Source organism: Hemibagrus wyckioides, linkage group LG13, assembly GCF_019097595.1.
Source record: "Hemibagrus wyckioides isolate EC202008001 linkage group LG13, SWU_Hwy_1.0, whole genome shotgun sequence".
Lineage (NCBI taxonomy): Eukaryota > Metazoa > Chordata > Actinopteri > Siluriformes > Bagridae > Hemibagrus > Hemibagrus wyckioides.
This window is the reverse complement of record NC_080722.1, coordinates 20,114,332-20,134,400: the sequence shown is the minus strand read 5'-3', so window position 1 is coordinate 20,134,400 and position 20,069 is coordinate 20,114,332. Positions and strand designations below refer to the sequence as shown.

At 34.8% G+C, this 20,069-nt stretch overlaps 1 protein-coding gene across 1 annotated transcript in view; it reads right to left on the bottom strand.

Annotated features, from left to right (window-relative positions):
* LOC131363647 (uncharacterized) overlaps positions 1 to 20,069 on the bottom strand; it is a 32,243-nt gene that overhangs the window by 10,977 nt on the left and 1,197 nt on the right. Inside the window, exons 2-12 of the mRNA XM_058406386.1 lie at positions 18,370 to 18,714; positions 17,843 to 18,193; positions 17,587 to 17,691; positions 17,384 to 17,479; positions 13,196 to 13,288; positions 12,642 to 12,716; positions 12,075 to 12,179; positions 9,624 to 9,725; positions 8,180 to 8,254; positions 7,056 to 7,151; positions 6,661 to 6,744 (exon numbers count right to left, since the gene is read on the bottom strand). Of these exons, the coding sequence (XP_058262369.1) occupies positions 6,661 to 6,744; positions 7,056 to 7,151; positions 8,180 to 8,254; positions 9,624 to 9,725; positions 12,075 to 12,179; positions 12,642 to 12,716; positions 13,196 to 13,288; positions 17,384 to 17,479; positions 17,587 to 17,691; positions 17,843 to 18,193; positions 18,370 to 18,714 (1,527 nt within the window). The remainder of the gene's footprint in view (positions 1 to 6,660; positions 6,745 to 7,055; positions 7,152 to 8,179; positions 8,255 to 9,623; positions 9,726 to 12,074; positions 12,180 to 12,641; positions 12,717 to 13,195; positions 13,289 to 17,383; positions 17,480 to 17,586; positions 17,692 to 17,842; positions 18,194 to 18,369; positions 18,715 to 20,069) is intronic.

The following is a 20,069-nucleotide window of genomic DNA, read 5'->3' as shown; positions in this document are numbered from 1 at the left end:
AACTGGCAGATTTCTTCTTTCTCAGCGTGGCCATTCCTTTTATAAGCAGCTTAATAGTGTCGCATAACAATTAACATAGAGACTGCAGAGAAAATGTATTTAGTCCCTCAACATCAACTCGATAAACTTAGAAACATCACCACTGAGAAAGAAAGCTTAAGAAAGATTGCTTAAAACAACTTGGATGAGACATTTTGTTAAAGACTGATTATGAGAAGGCTAAACTCTATGCATTGGCCCTGCAAAAGTTTTTAAAATTGGTATGATTAGGAGATCAGGAAACCGCTCCACTAACCTTAACCCTGCCTAAAATACTTGAAAGCAAAACAGAGACAACTGTGACTGAAGGTCCATCACTTCCGGTAGATGAAATTGTTCAAGAAGTGCTTGCTAAAGTTTCAGCAAGGAGCAAAAGAAATGCTTCGTACATTATGGAATTTTTAAAAAAATCTGACGATGTTGCTTCGTGGAATGATGAAGGCGAATTTATTTTTAAAGGAAACGCCATCAAAGGTTCTCACATGGTGGATCTGCTTAAGAGTCTCATGGCCCCTCATAAAGTATCTGACAATCGGAGGCTTTTAGGTTGGAAAGAATTATTACATACTGTAGCTAGTCTAAATATTCCCTTCTCAACCATACCTAACGGAGATGTTCGACGCAAAATATCCGACATAAAAAGATCTAAAGATCCACACCCTTCTCCACATGATTCTCTTTCTCCGCCAGCTAAAAGCAAAGACTATGATTCCATGACCGCCGACCCCATTTTTAAATCACCCATTCTTAAACGATCTGCCTGGTATGATTTTTGAAATGACTGACGAGGGACTACTAATGTTGCATTGTATTGTGATATTGTTTATTTCAATAAAGTTATTCTGCACTGAGAATTTTCTTTTGAAGCATCATGATTAAATACGCTATACATGAGAATGAAACGTGTCCAGAGAGTTAACACATTGTACACACCTAATTGAATGTTTTTTATTTACTCTAGGGTACAGTCTTTTCACAAAAGATACAGTGGCATTATCATTTCTATTTAAATCTTTACCATACATAGACATAATGCGGTTAAAAGAATAACCTTTAACTCTATGACAGAAAAAATACACAGTGTTTTCCGCAGCAGACTGAGGTAAAATTTTGAACTTGTAGAGGGTTATATTTTATTTCATTACAGTTTTTTCTCAAAAAATAATTGATAGAATCAGGAAAGAGTTCGTAATCTGGCGGGTTTCTGTATGAATCAAAATGTTTCATCATTAAGACATAAAGCTAGCCAATGCTCACCCTGCATGTGTCTTGGATGTGTATTCACGATGAACAAAGTGGGAAACTGCGTCCGGGTGTTTGTAGAGGTAATTCATGGCTGGCCACCATACCGCAGAATATTTTAGCTATTTCAGGACAACTTCTCATAACATCCGTCAGTTCTCTGGTATCCATTTATTACTGGTAATTGATGAGCATGTTTCTTCTATTGTTTATTTCTAGAATGCTGTTGAAACTGGCGTACACAATTAGATTCATGGTTCTCAGAAGGGCTTGTTGAAATCCAAACGCATATTCCCCGACTTTATCAATGACAAATGTCGGCCGCAGTCGTCATCGGAATTCAAGTTAAATGCAAATAAAGTATAACTGTGCGTATACTCATTTCTGTTAATCGACAATGCCTGATCCTTGAACTGCCTTCCTGATGCTAAAATTAAAGATCGGAATACACAGAACACATTTCTGAACTGGAAATCCGGTTGAAACAGTTTTGCAGGATGTTGAGTACCGTCTACAAAGAGCGCTACAAACTCTGTTTCGTAATGTTTAAAATTAAACAGGTTTTTGTTGTATGAACCGCTGAAGGCAGCAAATGCGACTCCCCACAGCCAGGCTGAAAGTCTTCATGCTAACTCTTTCGATGGGATACTTGGCGGTGGCTGTAAGTAGTGTTTGCGTATGACCGAGTTTTACCGCCGGTGAGACGGATACTTTCTTCACAGAAAGAGACGCGGTGAGCATTTTTAGAAAGAAATTGGTATTTCCTTCCTTCATCAAGCAAAATTCATCTTTATTGCAAATCATTTTAATCCTCAAATCGACGGCATTCAGTGAAAATTTATCTTGAAAAAATATATCTGAGTAAATATGTCCAATCAGGTCAAAGGTGTTGCTTTCAGCACTAAACCGGGCCCTTTTTTTAAGACCATCGTTTCAACCATCAGGATCAGTGGCATCCATATGTCTTGCTGTGTCTTTGTAAAATAATCCGGTGCAAAATTGTGTTTCCATGGTTTCTTTTCCATATTTGAGAAGACATTCGAAGGTAGCACAGTATGGGTATGTAGTTCGCCTGGTAGATGTAATAATTCACAGAGGACTGGGGATCAGCATACACGTACACTGTGCAAAAGCCAACACGAATATCAGCCGGATACGGTGATTCCAGGTCATTAAATGTTAACAGATCTTTGGGTTGCAGACCTAGCATATATGCTAAGTTTCCATTAGCGCTGAATGTGTACGTTTTATGGCATACCATACGTTTTTTATTTTTCATGGGGTTATAAAAAAACTCCAAGTCAATATTATGGTTTTTCATCGTTTGGTTGATGTCACTAACCAGTTTTTCAATATTTTCATAATACATTTTAATGATGTGACAGACGTAGTATTTTATTTTCTTTGATCCGGCCAACAGAACCACATGAAATTGACATTCTTGCTGGGTTACTGAGTGCCAACTATGGACATATTGAACCTCCGTGAGTGAAATCTCCCATTCTCCTTTCAAATCGATTGATTTGGTTAATTTAGCAATGTAGTATCCGATCTTATTTTTAGGGTATATATCAAGCGCTGCATTACTTGGAAGAGTTCAATAGAATCCTCTCCTCCATGGTTAAAGAATTATATATTTCCATTTTGTTAAAGACAATACTTTTAAGACAATACTTTTAATGTCAACTACTTCTTTGGCAGGACCCAGGAACTAAATTTATCGGGCCACCCCACCCATTTCACCAGACAGACATTTTTCCGGTTTCAGATCTTTTCAGACAAGATTTTCTCTATTTTGAATGTCCTGTCCTTGCCAATAATAATCTTTTGTAACTCTGGTTCATAAAAGGTACCCTCGATTTTTTCACCATCACAGTCTTTCAAATTTATATACCAGGGGATCTCTTGGTCTAACCATTCAGATATTGTATTAATAAGTATTCATCTGTAAAATTTTGTTCATAACCCTTTTGAAACTGTCTTTTTAAACAGGAAATTCTAACATCATCACCGACTTTAAACTTGAATTTCAGTTTCTTCATTGTCGATGAAAATAGTCCATAAAGGGTTTTAAATACGTCGCAGGAATTGGTTTCATTCACATTGATGGGCTTCATTTTGATGCTGGAATGGTAATTGTGACTGTATGCGTAGACCAAGTCCTGTACAACGTCGGTGTATTTCCTTGTGTTAAAAGCTGTGAAATATCCCCACATCCTGGTCTTTAGCATTCTATTAAATCTTTCACACACCGCTGCTTTCTGCCCCATGCCCGTAGCAAAGTGAACAATGTTGTGTCTTTTCATTAAATTTTGAAAATTTTGAATGGAATAAAAAACTTTAGCCACATCTGTTCCGGTCTTGTTTCATAACACACAACACCTAAGCATGTTTAGATAAAATATCTATACACGTTATCAGAAATTTTGTGTTGTAATTACTCTCTGACATGTTGGTCATATCGACTAAATCAACTTGCAACTGTTCATCGATGTTTTTTTTTTTTACAAAAACCTTGTTTCTTTTAAACTTTGTAGATAGTGGTTTATGCAGTGTGTACGCATCTTGCTCCTCTAGCCAGTTTATTTTATCTCTGCATCATTAACTCTCTTACTCACTTTCTCCAAGATAGCTCTTTGCAAACTCTCAATACTGGCGTACGACCCTAGTTCTGACGGTGTATAGTATATGTTCTTCATCAATCATTCAGTCATTTCAGAGTAGCGGAACAAAAATGGCCAAATATAGATACAGATTATTGATTTTATCTCAGAACACTTAAGGTTTACATTTTTACACGTCAAATATTCAATCAGATAACCAAAGACTTTTTACTATATCAGCATTTTCCTTTCTAAGCAATTGTAAAACACAAATATCTGATACATAAGTTAAGATGCATAATACATGACTAGTTTTACAATCAAATGGTTCAGCAAACATAACGGATAAAACTCCTTGCACATGAGTGAGGAAAGGAACCCCAGTCTTTATTTTGCACAAAGATTCCCAATTTTTACTAAAATCTCATACTTTGTTCATGAACATTTCTACTTCTTTATTGACGGGAAGATGGTTAGTAAAAATTGAATCAAGTCATTGACTCTCAGATCAACGATTTGTTGGAGAGCGGAGATGATCTCAGTCTTTAGATCTTTCTCGGGGTCAGAATTGACGTGGCACGCTTTGAAGTTTACCATGTATGTGGTGGGTCAGGGGGTTCCAGAGACAAGTGAAAGGTACAGTAGCCCGCAACACCTTCATCCACCTGGTCGCCGCAGATTTAGCCTCACTCAGAACAGTTTTGATGTAAGACTCATCTTTCCAATCACAAATGGTTGCCTCGGCGATTGCCTAAATTATTTCCAAGGATGGAGTTTGCTTGATACCGCACATTTTCAGTCCTCTAGCCACCGTGTATTTCAACCATTGTTTAAATAGCTTTTTCATCAATCTGTAGGTGTCCATGTGTAGATAGTACTCATCGGGATCGAATAAGCACGAGTGCTGGAGTTGACTCGGGTGATCAATCGCATGGCTGTTGCAGTTGTCTTTGAGATCTTGATCAATAATTCTGTCCAGCAGTTCTCCCGTCACAGCATGAATGATGGCTAGCACAGAGTTGGATATGCGTCCATCAGATTTCTTTTTCCTAGGGATTCACCAATGTTTTCATCTTCTTTACATCCAGAACAGGTCGCATCTTTATCCGCGGGAGCGACCGAGCTGTAAAAATAAGGCTTGTATTCCTTAATGCTTGCTGACATAATGTTTGTCAATGCTGAGAATGTTTTAACACAGAAATGTAGTCTGGCTCATGCATACAATGTTTGGGTGGGGTCGGGAGAAGGTGTGGTTTCTGCTCAGTCTTGAAAGATTAGTAAAAACATTATGTCAAAAGAGATCTTCTAGTTTTATTCTTATTTTATCCGTTATCTTCACTTCATGGAATAATTTGTCGATTTGTTTAAAGTAACACTGTAGATCATGCCAGCTGACCCGATCATATCTCTGCAGTTCTCTTTATTATCAGATGCGCTGTCGCTGGTAGTGGAAGTGGAAATATGCAGTGAAACCTGGTCCTTGGAGAAATTTGTTGCTCTGAAGCGGTATGTCTGTTGCGGTGATTTAGTGTTTTTCCATTTCCGTTTGTAGGCCTCTGGTGAAAAGAAATCCATTCTAACAATGTACTCAAAATCCTTACACCATTTACGAAACTTTTCCCAGTCACACTGATCAAAAGTTAAGGTCTCCATAGCGCTGCTCCAGTGGATGTGACCCGGTCTAGATAACTGCATTGAAAAAAAACCCGGCTGTACAACGACCAATACTTTGCAAATCTCCCCAAAGTAGATTTCAGCTTCTTCGGTGCATCAGGACAAGTGGCCATAGTTGCGCTCAAAGAATCACCAATATTTCACATGTAGAGACACAGTATTTCAAGGGAAAAATGGTGGGTGGGTCTTTATTTTTCAAATTTTGTGTGTGTGTGTGTGTGTGTGTGTATGTGTTTGGCTATAAATCCAATTAAAGTAATGACTTTAGACCTCCATGACGTTTTAACCGGAAATCCGAATTATTTTTTGATTATATGACCAATGTTTGGAAGTCATTACACACTCATTAGTCATTAACCTTTGACCTTTTTAATACTTACTTTTAATTACATATCATTAATCATTTGGTGTCTCTGTATTGGGGCTATTCAAGTTATAATTGTTTCCCGATTCTGTAGCACTTTGTTGACCACTCTGTTTGCCGCCATGTGGAAGTCATTACACACTCAATAATCATTTGATCTTTGACCTTTTTGTAGCACTTTGTTGACCACTCTCTTGACCGCCATTTGGAAGTCATTACACACTCATTAATCATTTGATCTTTGTCCTTTTTGCAGCACTTTGTTGACCACTCTGTTGACTGCCATGTGGAAGTCATTACACACTCATTAATCATTTGATCTTTGACCTTTTTGTAGCACTTTATTGACCACTCTGTTTGCCGCCATATGGAAGTCATTACACACTCAATAATCATTTGATCTTTGACCTTTTTGTAGCACTTTGTTGACCACTCTGTTGACTGCCATGTGGAAGTCATTACACACTCAATAATCATTTGATCTTTGACCATTTTGATAATTACTTTTGACCTTTGACCTGAGCTGTCAAAGTTAAAATATATGGAAGGTAATTCTCTCTCTAAGGTATTTACAGTTTTAAAGGCATCTGTGAGAATCCAGTGATTAAAAAACTCATTTTCTTATGCTATAAAATGTATGTTTACATTTCTGTTAAACTAACTTAAAAATATTTGTTTTAAAAAATATGCTATCAAAATAAAAAAGCATTTGAAAAATAGCTGAAAAGTAATGAATACCTGATGAATAGTTTAGATATGTAAACCATGTAATCAGGGTCAGCATTTGGAGGAATACAGTCACACAGACCAATGCGTTCCGTTCTACAAACCGAGAACAAACACAAACATTTTTACACCAGTGTAATCATGACACTGTTATTACCTGAATGTTCTATGTAAAAATAATTATTCATTAAACTGTAGTAAAACAATTTTAAAGCTAAAACACAGGGTCATGCTTTTGTACTGGATGGTACTTAGCTTTTTCCTCTTAGCTTGCTAATTGTCTGTTCTGTTCAGCTTTAAATAAAACTATTAGAACGTCTTATGCACATAAAAACCATGTGAGGATCATCCAGTGGAAAAGCTTCTCCACCAACAATGAACAGTAATGACACAGGACTGGTACTTACCTTTCACATCAATATTCAGAATATAATGGATGTAGATCGACCCTGATGCCCTTAGAACCTCCAGGAGCATCCTCCCTGATATCCAGAATATATACTCTGCAACAACAAACAGCTATTTTTACATCTTCATCCTCACATCACACATCTCTCACAGGTTTTACTGAAGTCATTAAATCTGCTGCACACTACAGAATCTACAATACCTGCTACTTTCTTATCAAATTTATTAAATTAAATAACCAACTCCAGAATTATTGACTTTCTTCATTTAAAAAGCTGTGGGATTTTATATAATAGGATATGGTTTGAGACATGATCATCTGCTCTCTCACCATGTCACGCTCAGCATTATTTCAATTATGATTGTGTTTAATAACTGTATATTTTATATTAATGCCCGAGTTATACTGCTACTCTGAACAGGATAAAGTGGTTAATCAATAACTAACTAATAAATTTATTAATGTTTTATTCTCAATTTGTGTAGTTTCATATTTATACCCCCCAAAAAAGACAGAGACAGAGAGAAGGGAGAGAATTTTTAAAGAATTTTAAAGAAATTAAATTAAAACCAAATCTACACAACTGATAATTCTGTATATCATGAAATGTGTTTAGAATTATGTAAACTTTGTAAACTTGTGAAATCTGTGACTGTTTTACTCAACAGTTAAAATAAATAAAAAGTGTGGAAATACCCCCCCCATAAATAAATAATAAAATAAAATAAAATAAAATAAAATAAAATAAAATAAAATAAAATAAAATAAAATAAAATAAAATAAAATAAAATAAAATAAAATAAACAATAACAAAAAACAGCAGGTTTAATTTTCAGACATCAGAAACAAATGTTTTTAACAATTTAATTCATTGTATTTCTGGCCAACACACAAAGTTTTAAGAGTTTGTGTTTTAAATTTTACACAACTAGAATGAAGTTGTGTAATTAGTTAACTGTATCTAAGTGGATGGATTTGTAATTAATGTGAAATCTGTGGACTGAAAGTACATATAGTTATGAATATTAATCATATCATATTAAATTAAATTTAATGTCTGTAATGCCTGACTGTAAAAATAAAGATAAAAAGGTAGAATAAAGTATTACATGATGTACTTACTCAGCTTTCTGAGAAAATAACGAGAATAAAACCAAACCACAGTGAAGAGTGGAACTAATAACGTAATCCCACTTCCTGAAAAACAAAGAATATTAATTACAGAAATATCACAGTTTTGCTTGCAAAGGTTCAAGCTTTTTTTTATTTTTTTAAGCTGAAATTATTTCTTTATTTGTGTTTTTAATTATGCTAATGAAACTAATAAGCTTAATAATAAAAATGTTTCAGACTCAATAGTTACAGATACCCAATGAAAACTGAAACATTACATGATTAAACTGATCTAAGGATATCTGGACAATAAAAACAACAAAATTTAGGAATATATGTTAAAATAAATATTTATAATTTAAAAAGTTAAATGTGTGCAAAATTGATTAAATTACATTCTGTGCATGCATTCTAAATGTTTTATAAATATTAAATAGCCTTTTAGGATACACTGAAAAAACAAACTTGTAAGATTTACTTAATAAAATCCTCGTAACAATTTGCACACAGATTTTAATTAAATTTTACTGTTCTAAGTACAACCCACCTGTCATTATTAGGTAAAATCTATTTAATATTTAACTTGATGCTCATAAATAAATTGAGTAAAATTTACTTAATTATATTCAGTATAATTAAATTTGATACTTAGATGTCAAGCCCAGGATCTTCTTACTGTGAGGCAACAGTGCTAACCACTAAGCCACCATGCTGCTGTATGCTATGCATTATATTTATATTACTCCTGATAATTACGTAAACTTCGCTAAAAAATACATTTAAATAGTTTATTTAGCCGACATTAACAAAAGTGACTTAATATTCTCAGCCTTAACACAATCTTAACACAGGGTTTGTTTTTTGTTTGTTTTTTTAAGTGCATTTAGTGAAATTTCACTGGAACTGGAACAACTGCATGATGCCAGGGACTGGAACCCTTTAATTAAACAAAACGTCTTAATAAAATAAATAAATAAATAAATAAATAATACATACAACAAAAAAACTTATACATTTAATGCATCATATATAACATTTGTTTGGAAAACGGAAGGCATAAAATATAGCAAAACAATACATGAAACATGTCATCAGAGCCCTACACGCGCTACACTTTTAAAATGTTTAAAATATACTTAAAATTACTAGGTTTATGTGTAATGACAAATATTACGAGTGAACACATAATAATATTTAACCCTTCCACTCAGTTAATTTATTACATGAATTAAATGTGTATGTATGTAAAATTTTACTTAGGAAATTCTAGTTCTCATTGAAATTTAATATTACGATGTAATAATTATGAAGGTTAACTTAGTAAATATTAATACACCAAAAAGTCATTTTTTTTAGTGTAAGAAGTGCTGAGGAAAATATAACAGTACACTTAATCATTTCATGAAATGTGAATCAATCAAATGTAACATTATCTGCAAAAAGTGGTACTTACTTTGAAATCCCAGTGAAAAAACAGTTATTCGAAGAATATCACTGAGTTCTGTAATCATGTAAATCGTGTCTGGACGAATGTTTTCAGCCCTTTTACAGCATGCTGTATGGGAAAGAGAAAGTTTTATTAAAATTGTTTAATATGTTTTTATGTGTGGAAAAATTACAGATCTGAATCATTCACTCATTAAATAAATAAAATACCATAAATAATGTTGTCCTCAACACTAGACATGATGATTCATATGATTCAGTAGGACTAAAAAACAGAAAATAACAGGAATTCACACAGAAAGGATAAAAGAAGATTTTACTTTTTGAAAAATAAATAATAATATATAAAAATATAATATATAAAAATAATAATAAATAAATAAATCATTAATACTCGATCGTTCCAAATCCCATGGTGTTTAACCTTCATCACTTGCTGTAGGTTATAACAGACTTTAGAAAATCAATTAATTATAAAAATCTAATGCTTTTTGAAGGAAATAAATAAAGTGAGATATTAAAGAGAATATTGTCAGCAGGGATGGTGAACCTTATTCAATAATGTATATAAAGCCTTGACAAGAACATCTAACACATCACTTTGATTTAAAATCATTTACAATTATAAATAAAATCTGTACTATATATTTTTCTGTAGTTTAATGCATCATTCAAACATTTAACAGAGTAAACTGTTCAACTTCTCAGTCAACTGATTAAATATTAATCATCTATTTTTCTAATATAGTCCAGACCTTTGACATAATTTGAATCCGAGCAGGTGCATTGTATTATTTACTATAGAAATGTTCAGTTTCAGTGTATTAGACATTAAGTAAGATTAGAAGATATGTAAGATTATGATGAAGTCTGCACACTCACTGAATCTGGATTTAAATCAATGTAGCAAAAAAACTACAGACTTGTAACACAGAGGTGTGTCTCAGTGATGCTGGATTCTGATCTTGAGCTTAAACGCATGCTTCTTGTGTGCTTTGGGCTCGAGAGAGGAGCAAAGTGAAGTCCAACACCGTTGTCTAACTGACTGATAGAACTACAACATTTCTCACACATTTTAGTACAATATTGATACATAAATATATCACAGACGAGAAAACTATTATTTGAATTTGGACTGACAGCAGTATAGGTGTTCCTAACTCTCTTGTATTAAGAGTCAAGAAGATTTTATTGTCAGTTGAACCATATAGAGCTGGTGCAGTACACAATGAAATAAACCGGTTCCTCCAGGACCCTGCTGCTACATAAAACACAGAACCAAGAACTAAGAACTAAGTGCACAAACACTACATAAAGTTGTACATCAAGTGCATGTGTGCAATACAGAGTGCTGGTTCTGCCTAGACTCATTTTCCCTTCCTCGGTCTCATATAATGCCGTGTTGTTCCGGACTTCCAGAATCACTGAGTCAGTAAACAGATACTGCAGAATATTTCTACAGTTTCTGTTGTTCTCTTGGTGCATTTCAGGCAATTTTATTAATCACCAGAACAACACCAATAACTTATCTTGATTAAAGCCTGACAAAGCCAATTTCATCTGAGGATATGAGGACTTTGTCCAGTTTGCCCGATCATAATCATATAAACGCAAAGCAGCCTTACAGAAATCTGGATGACACCAAAGATTGTGACTATAAATCATTACTGTACAGCTGAACACTACAGAGTTAGTCAGTGTGTGTATGATGAAAGAAGGTAGAGTACAGGCATCTGAGTCATTTTTTATTTCATTAAATTTAGTTTTAAATTTAACTCTATAATAACAAAGTAAAATCTAGTGTTAAATGATTGGAGCTTGAATGTAAACTGTTTTTGCAAAAGCAGTCTTTAGGCTATACAAGTAAAACATTCACACTGCTTTGATTCCTGTCTCTTTAGGCTTGAGTTTCTGAAATCATTCATCATTTTTGTATTACATGTTAAGCAGAGAAAATCAGTACTTTACAAAACCAAAGAGAGGAAAAAAGTTATGATCTCTTCATAATGAACTGTACATGTAGATGTACATGAGATACATGTAGATATGTAAAATCTCAAGCAGCTTCATATTCACTATACTGTAGGTGCTACACTGGGTATGTTCTAATTGTGCCATAATGACTATATAATCCAGAAGATGGACAATTATATGACACTTGATATTACATTTCAGAAACTCAGAGTGACTGATTGCCCTTATTGGAGTGTATCTGGATCTGTGTATCAATTCTATAAACTGTATAATTTGTTTGGAACAAATAAAAGGATTTTCTTAAAAGTAAAAGTATGTTAAAGGTAAAAATATAAAATATGAACTCATCTGACATCTACTGTATCTATCTATACTCATATACCCATACCAACTCTCTCTCTCTCTCTCTCTTGTTCAAACACAGACACTCATACAGCTTATAAGAATTGTTTAAAATAAAATAATAAATGGTTGAAACACCTACCTAGAGCAATAACACCCAGAATAGGAACAAGTAGCAGCAGGAGCACAATTATCAGAGCTACTTTCGCTTCAGTGGTTAAATTATACAGGATATCCACAAAAATAGCTAGACAATAAAAACAAAATAAAGAGAAATATGAAAAGAGAAGTAAAAACTTGTAAAGGAAAGCAATTTTGGATTTATGTATCATTCACTCAGAAGACTTTATCACATCAACTGCAGCAAGCAGCTGTAATAATTAATTCAGATACTGATGTGATTTATTCAAAGCTGAATTGGAGGAGAGAATTATAATACAGCAGAATTATAATACAGCACCAGTGTCACAAACTTTAGTAGCAGTGGAATAGCACATCATCCAGAACTTATCTTACTGTAACTGAGCCCCTGATTTGTGGGAGCATGTAATATAACACTGTTTGCAGATTCCCAGACCAGTGTTTCATGGAGTAGAAGCGCATGATTATTTTATACCTTAATTGGTTTCTTTCCAAACTTTACACTTTATAAAAATATATAATAAGATCTTGCAGATGGTAATGTTGTGATGATTTCATGTATACTCACAAGAATAAGCAAAAACAGTTATCACAATGTACTGTAGTAGAATTGCCAACTTGGTAATTAATCGCTGGGGAAAATCTGCAAAATAATAAATACACAGTATGCATTGATTAGGCAATGCAATTTTCTGCAGAACAAAAATCAAAAATGGCACCTTTCAGTTTTCAGATGGAAGAAGGGAAATAATGTGTAATTCAAAAAGGCTTTTAAAAAGTGTTAGCTCTAAAGTTTTCTATGTAATTTTAATGCTAGCTATACTTAAAAATTATTTCAGTATTTTTTCCTGCTCTGTTATGTAACATTATACAGTTTTCATTAAGAAAATCAGACAAACTGTTTGTTCAAGGATGATATTGAAAAGGTGTCTACTACATTTACCCCCTACCTCTAACAAACACAATGTGGGACTCTACGTTATTTTGGCATGGGTTTTGGCACCAGGAATAATCTGGAACATGGGCCTAATGACCTAGCATTAAGAATTTTAAAAATGTACTTTTTGTAATAATACCCATGACTGACAAGTTCACATAGGACCACTGATCATCAAATCGTACCTTGAATTGTTTTGAAATGAAGACCAATCCAAAGCAGAAAAAGGATCCGAGCAAAATTAAGGGCTGAACAAGTTGCTGCGGCAGTAAAAGTCTCTGGAGAATGGATAGATAGATAGATAGATAGATAGATAGATAGATAGATAGATAGATAGATAGATAGATAGATAGATAGATAGATAGATAGATAGATAGATAGATAGATAGATAGATAGATAGATAGATAGATGTTTTCTGAGTTAGTCATAATAGTGTCTCTTTACTCCAGAACTGTACCAAACAACCTAAAATTACCATAACTGTCAATTATTCTTAACATTCATGTTATTCTTAACATATTTGAGTTATAAAGTTTCCTTAAATGTTTAACATTTTAAATGGCACGACTGAATTGATTTTTTTCATCTGTCCTCTTTGGCAGTACAGTGGTGTGTTCTCTTTAATAATGTTGATGGGGATGGGGAGACAACAAGGGGTTAAATATCTTTAGGTTACAAATGTGACCCCAGTTCTCTGCTGACATGAGTGAGGCGTGTTTGCCTTGTCTCTCAGAAGCAATATTTTATTACACCAGCCAGAACTGGCTGTCAGCGGTGATGTGTGTATCATGGAGGATGGACTTACTCCTGCAACATCACCTACCTTAGGAGAGTGGTGTAATGAGATGCTCAGTCAGGCTAGAAGAAAACTGGACCATGGTCATAACACAAATTTCTTTTTCCAGCATTTGCTTAAGTCAGAATATTGTGAATTCCATCATAAGGATCATTGAATTAGTTCAAATCTCAGGTCAGTATGTGGCCATTTCCTTAGTGGACAAGCCTGTAGACCCTTTAAGAAAGGTGAGAGTATAGCGTCTATAATCCAGTATAAAAGATTTTAATGATTTTTAATGATCAGTCAGCCAATGACACAAACAGCTTTTCGGATCTCCTGATCTCACTGTACTGTAAACAAGCAGTGGACTGAGCAGAGAGCATTGAATTGTTTCTGCTCTTCAGAGGCACCTGAAGCCAGTGCTAGCACCATCACAATTTTCAAAGAAAATTTAACATCTAAATGTTATAGGTTGATCTTATAAAGTGCTGTGAAAAGGTTTTTGCCCCCTTCCTATTTTTTTTTAATTTTTTTTCCATATTTGTCACTTAAAAGATTCAGATCCTCTAACAAACTTTAATATTATGCCATGATAATGCAAGTAAGTAAATACAAAATGCAGTTTTTAAATGATGATTTCATTTATTAAGGGAAAAAAGCTGTCCAAACCTGCCTGGCACTACGTGAAAAAGTAATTGCCCCATAAATCTAATAACTGGTTGTGCTGATAGAGCAACAACTGCAATCAAGCGTTTGTGATAACTAGCAATGAGTCTTTCACATCGCTGTGGAGGAATTTTGGCCCACTCTTCTTTGCAGAATTGTTTTAATTCAGCCACATCGGAGGGTTTTCGAGCGTGAATGAACTGTTTAGGGTCATGCCACAGCATCTCAACCGGATTTAAGTCCGGACTTTGACTTGGCCACTCCAAAACCTTAATTTTGTTTTTCTTGAGCCATTCAGAGGTGGACTTGCTGGTGTGTTTGGGATCATTGTCCTGCTGAATAACCCAAGTGTGCTTGAGCTTGAGGTCACAAATTGACGGCCGGACATTCTCCTCCAGGATTTTCTGATAGAGTGCAGTATTCATGGTTCCATCTATTATGGCAAGTCGTCCAGGTCCTGAAGCTGCAAAGCAGCCCCAGACCATCACACTACCACCACCATGTTTGACTGTTGGTATGATGTTCTTTTTATGAAATAATGTGTTGGTTTTATGTCAGACGTAACGGGACACAGACCTTCCAAAATTTTCAACTTTTCTCTCATCAGTCCACAGACTATTTGCCCAAGCGTCTTGGGGATAATCAAGATATTTGTTGGCAAATGTGAGATGAGGCTTTGTGTTCTTTTTGGTCAGCAATGGCTTTTGCCTTGAAACTTTTCCATGGACGCCGTTTTTGCCCACTCTCTTTCTTATTGTTGAATCATGAACACTGACCTTAATTGAGGCAAGTGAGGCCTGTAATTCTTTAGATGTTGCTCTGGGTTCTTTTATAACCTCCTGGATGAGTCGTTGTTGCGCTCTTGGGGGAATTTTGGTAGGCCGTCCACTGCTTTTATCCATTTGTGGATAATGGCTCTGAGCGTGGTTCAATGGAGTCCAAAAGCCTTAGAAATGGCTTTATAACCCTTTTCAGACTGATACATGTCAACTATTTTATTTCTCCAATGTTCTTGAATTTTTTTTAGATCAGCATGATGTGTTGCTCTTTAAGCATGCTTCACTTTGTCAGATAGGTTCTATTTAAGTGATTTCTTGATTCACCAGGTCTGGCAGTAATCAGGCCTGGGCAGTGTTGTATAAAGTACCCAAAAGCCATACTTGAGAAAAAGTACAGGTATTTTGTTAGAAAATGACTCAAGTAAAAGTTAGTCAACCATTATAATTTTACTTGAGTAAAAGTCTTAAAGTATCTGAAATAAACTGTACTGTATGCTGTAAAAGAAGTATTTTCATGAATGTACTCAAGTATGGAAAGGAAAAATAGAAGTAAATTAATAAAAAAGCAAGACTAATAATTTAGAGAATTATTAATTTTATTCTGTATTGCTTTCTTTCTCAATAATAACTAAGTGCACCACCAAAAAATAAGACTTTCATGAAAGAAAGAAGAGGCCTTTAAAACTTAGTGAACTGTATTGTAATGAAGTGTACAGTATCAGTGTTTCCATACATGTGCACTTGTAACTAAGACCACGTCCACACGTAGCCGGGGATTTTTAAGAAGGGAGATTTTTCTCTGGGTTTTGACCTTTCGTCCACACGCTAATACAGTTTGAGGTCGTTGAAAACGGAGCTTTTGGAAAACTCCTTCCAAAGTGAAGATTTTCCAAAACTCACCGTTTTCAGTGGTGTTGTGTGGACAGGGGAAATGGAGATTTTGACGAATTGACGTCATTGTCTGTGTGCCGGTCTCCTTGATTTTCTGAGCTTTGTTTATTAAGATATTTTGTGCAATAGCAGACTTACATAAACTACTGACTGTGTTAACGTTGTTTACTGGACTTTTTCCATGCGTGCACATACATGCACAGTTACTCACACATTACGTTCATGAACAGAGGGTCAGAATGTAATACGGAGCTCACTGCTGCTAAACTCCGACAACGCACACAGCGATGGCGGTTGTGGACGAGCCCTGGTCGGAATGCTACATTCTACAATGTTTCCCGTGAAGCGCCAATGTTAAACTACCTGAACCGGTAATAAAGTTTTTTCTAGGCTTCTGATTGGCTAGGCATGCTCCTTACAGCACTTAACAGGGCGTTTTTAACACATAGGTCGTGTGGACAGAATAAAAGAAACGAAGTAGAAAATCTCTGTTTTTATAAATACCCAGCTACGTGTGGACATAACCTAAATCCTAACCATAAACTTCCTTTACCACAAATTTGGATGCAGTTTTTTTTTTGTAGTAAGTAACGAAAATACCGAACAGAAAATGTATCAGAGTAAAAGTATAGAATTTGTTTCAAAAATGTAGTGAAGTAAAAGTAAAAGTTGACAGAAATATAAAAACTCAAAACTCTCAAAACATACTTTAGTACTGTAACGAAGTAATTTTACTTCGTTACATTACACCACTGGGCCTGGGTGTGTCTAGTGAAATTTAACTCAGCTTTCTAAAATAATGTGGTTAGTCACAGTTCTTTCATGATTTAACAGGAGGGGGCAATTAATTTTTCATGTAGGGCCAGGTAGGTTTGGACAGTTTTTTTCGATTAATAAATGAAATAATCCTTTAAAAACTGCATTATCTTTGTGTAATATTAAAATTTGTTTGATGATCTGAATCTTTTAAGTGTGACAAATATGCAAAAAATTTAAAAAACAGGAAGGGGGCAAAAACCTTTGAACAGCACTGTAGATGAGGTGTTTACATTCTGAATGGTCATGATAACGCTATCAGGTAGCCAGACTGTGGTCATATTTAATCTCTCACACATTCCTAGATGTGGTACAAAAATACTTGTGTATACTTTTATTATAGAAAATTATTCATATTTTTCATGAAGGGTTTCAAATGTGTATTTCTGGAGTTTATCCTGATATGTTTGTAAACACTGTAACTGTGAGAAACAATATTTACCATCAGTGACACCCCAGAGGATGAAGACAATGGACATAGTAATGTTAGGACAAAGGACATGTGCACACTGAATAGCTAGGGCTCTTCTACTGTCATCTAGAAACAAATAAACAAAAAGAACTTTTGCATTACTTTTACTTTGAGTTGAAATGTAAACTTACCAAATGTAATAAAATCAGTCATAAAATGAAGACCAGACTTACCTTTCTTTTTATAACATGTGTAAGATAGGAAGCCCAGTACAAGTGATCCGATTACAAATCCAAGTATACACAAAATAAAAATTGCAATATGCAGAAAGGAAAGACCTGTGTGGCACAAACACCAGAGTTATTAAAAGGAGCGAGGCAATTTTTTTACTTCTTTAGGGTAGTGCATATCACATGATGTTAGCCCTGTTACTCCACATACTACTTATTAAGACATCAGCTCTGATACATCTTTACGTTTTCTACTTACCCAGCTGCTGTACCTCCACAGTTGTGTTAGCTGATAATGCCCCAGAGAACGCTAAACACATATACAGCCCTTTGTCCTCCGTTTGGACATTCTTCAGTCTCAAAGAGAAGTTTCCTTTGTTTCTTTCTTCAGCGCTGAAGAATTCTACTCTGTCCACGTATCTCTCACCAGTCGACTCTGTCAGGATCTGACCCTCTTGATAAACCAGCACTAAGATATCTTCATCTATTTTCTTCCATGACACCTCTTCTATATTTTCTGGTGGGAGATGCGAGTCTACAGAGCAGTTCAGAGTGATATCTTCACCCGCATACATATATATAACATGGGCTCCAGACACGATCAAATGCTCTGAAATGAGAATTGTTTGAAATTATGACTATACATTAAAAATAATAATAATATAAAAATAATAAAACGTATTATTATTAATTATTTATATTTAAGTTTTGACCAATAAGTCACTTGATTATAAATCAAGTATTTTTACAGAACATTATATGAATTAGTTCAAAGTCTTTACCCACCCATCTCCTTTATTTCAATCAGAGTTTCACCAGAATCCAGCTTTGTGTAAACAGTACACTTATAACCTCCTGCATCTTTACTGGTCACGTCTGTAAGAAGGAGGGAGAAGTTTCCTTGAGCGATCTCCTCAGGGAAAAAATTAGCTCTTTCATGATAAAGCTGGTTCTGAGACTCTGGTTGACTTTCTCCATCCTGCCACAAGTGCACTAGAGTTTCACTGTCAATTCTTTTCCACTCCACTTCCAGATCTTCCAGTGATAGAGGAGTTTCTACAAAGCAGGGCAGCATCACAGAGTCTCCCAGCTGAACAATGAGAGGACCAGGTGGACCAAGGACACGGAACCCTAAAGTGAAAAAAAAAGTTATTTGCTGTTCAGGTCAGCATGTCTCAATATGTTTTGTTCTTCCAAACAATTTGTGAATTTCCTTGATGTAGGCAATACCAGTTTCCTTTAGCTTTGCAAAAAAAAAATATTCCACTAGGTAAATGCAAGCACACTACTGCCTACAGAACCAGGTTCAGGGGGTGGAGTCCGACTTGATCCGCCCGATGTTACATGGGTGAAGTCAAACCAAAAGTCCAGATGTAGTAGGTAACTCAGTGTTCTTCAGTTTGGATAGATGTTAAAGTTAGAGTTAAAAATTAGGGTTAGGGTTTGTCTTGTAGGAGGAGACAGATCAGTTCCAGTTCCAAACAAGGTTTTTCTGGTTCTGCAGGAAAGAATATCTCAATAGATGGGTTAGTCTAAATTGCCCCAGTTGTTAATAAGAATATGTGTGTGACTCACTGATGGACTGCAATAACCTGAATTAAACCTGTTAAAGTTGAGGTTTTCGCTCCTGAGTAGAACAATGAAAAAGTTTGCCTCATTGGAGGAAGCTGCCACAGCTGTCTGTGGCTGGGAGATCACAACAGTAAAATTGGCTGTGTTCTGGGGGTAGGTAGAGTGATATTAGCCAATTCCTGGATGTTATTAGTTTTGTAATAGGGAAGAGCTAGCTGGTTAGTAGGAATTGGCCATTGACCAAATGCAGGGAAAATATAAATATATATATATATATATATATATATATATATATATATATATATATATATATATATATATATATATATATATATATATATTCAAGGGTTATAAAGTCAATATATATATAATAAATATATATATATATATATATATATATATATATAATAAAAATATATGTTTGCAAACATGTATGCACTGGAAAACATATTTTGAGGACTGTTTTAGAACATCTAATTTCACAAATGACCGATGTCCTCTGTGTCTCACTGTCTTAAACTGTCACATCATTGCTGAGTTCACTTCAAACCCCATTTCCCATTAGCATCACCAGCTACATGTCATATGACTGCGTCATGTGTTCAAGTTCACCAGATTTCTAATTAAACACGCCTGTTCATAATCACACTCACCCTTAAAGCCAGATTTTCTAACAGTAATTGTAAATTCTCACTCACTAGCATTCCAACTATTTTGATTGATTTGATTCATTCTGATAGTGATGGCTCCAAACATTTTGATCCCGTGTTTTATTTTTCTGGTGTTAATTCTGTTGTTCTTGGTGTTTGCCCTGATAAAATCTGTTCCCTGTAAAAGAATCAGAATGACTAAAAAAGAATCAAAGTGGTGAATCTAGCAATGTTGAGAAGATGGTAGACACTGCTCACATCACA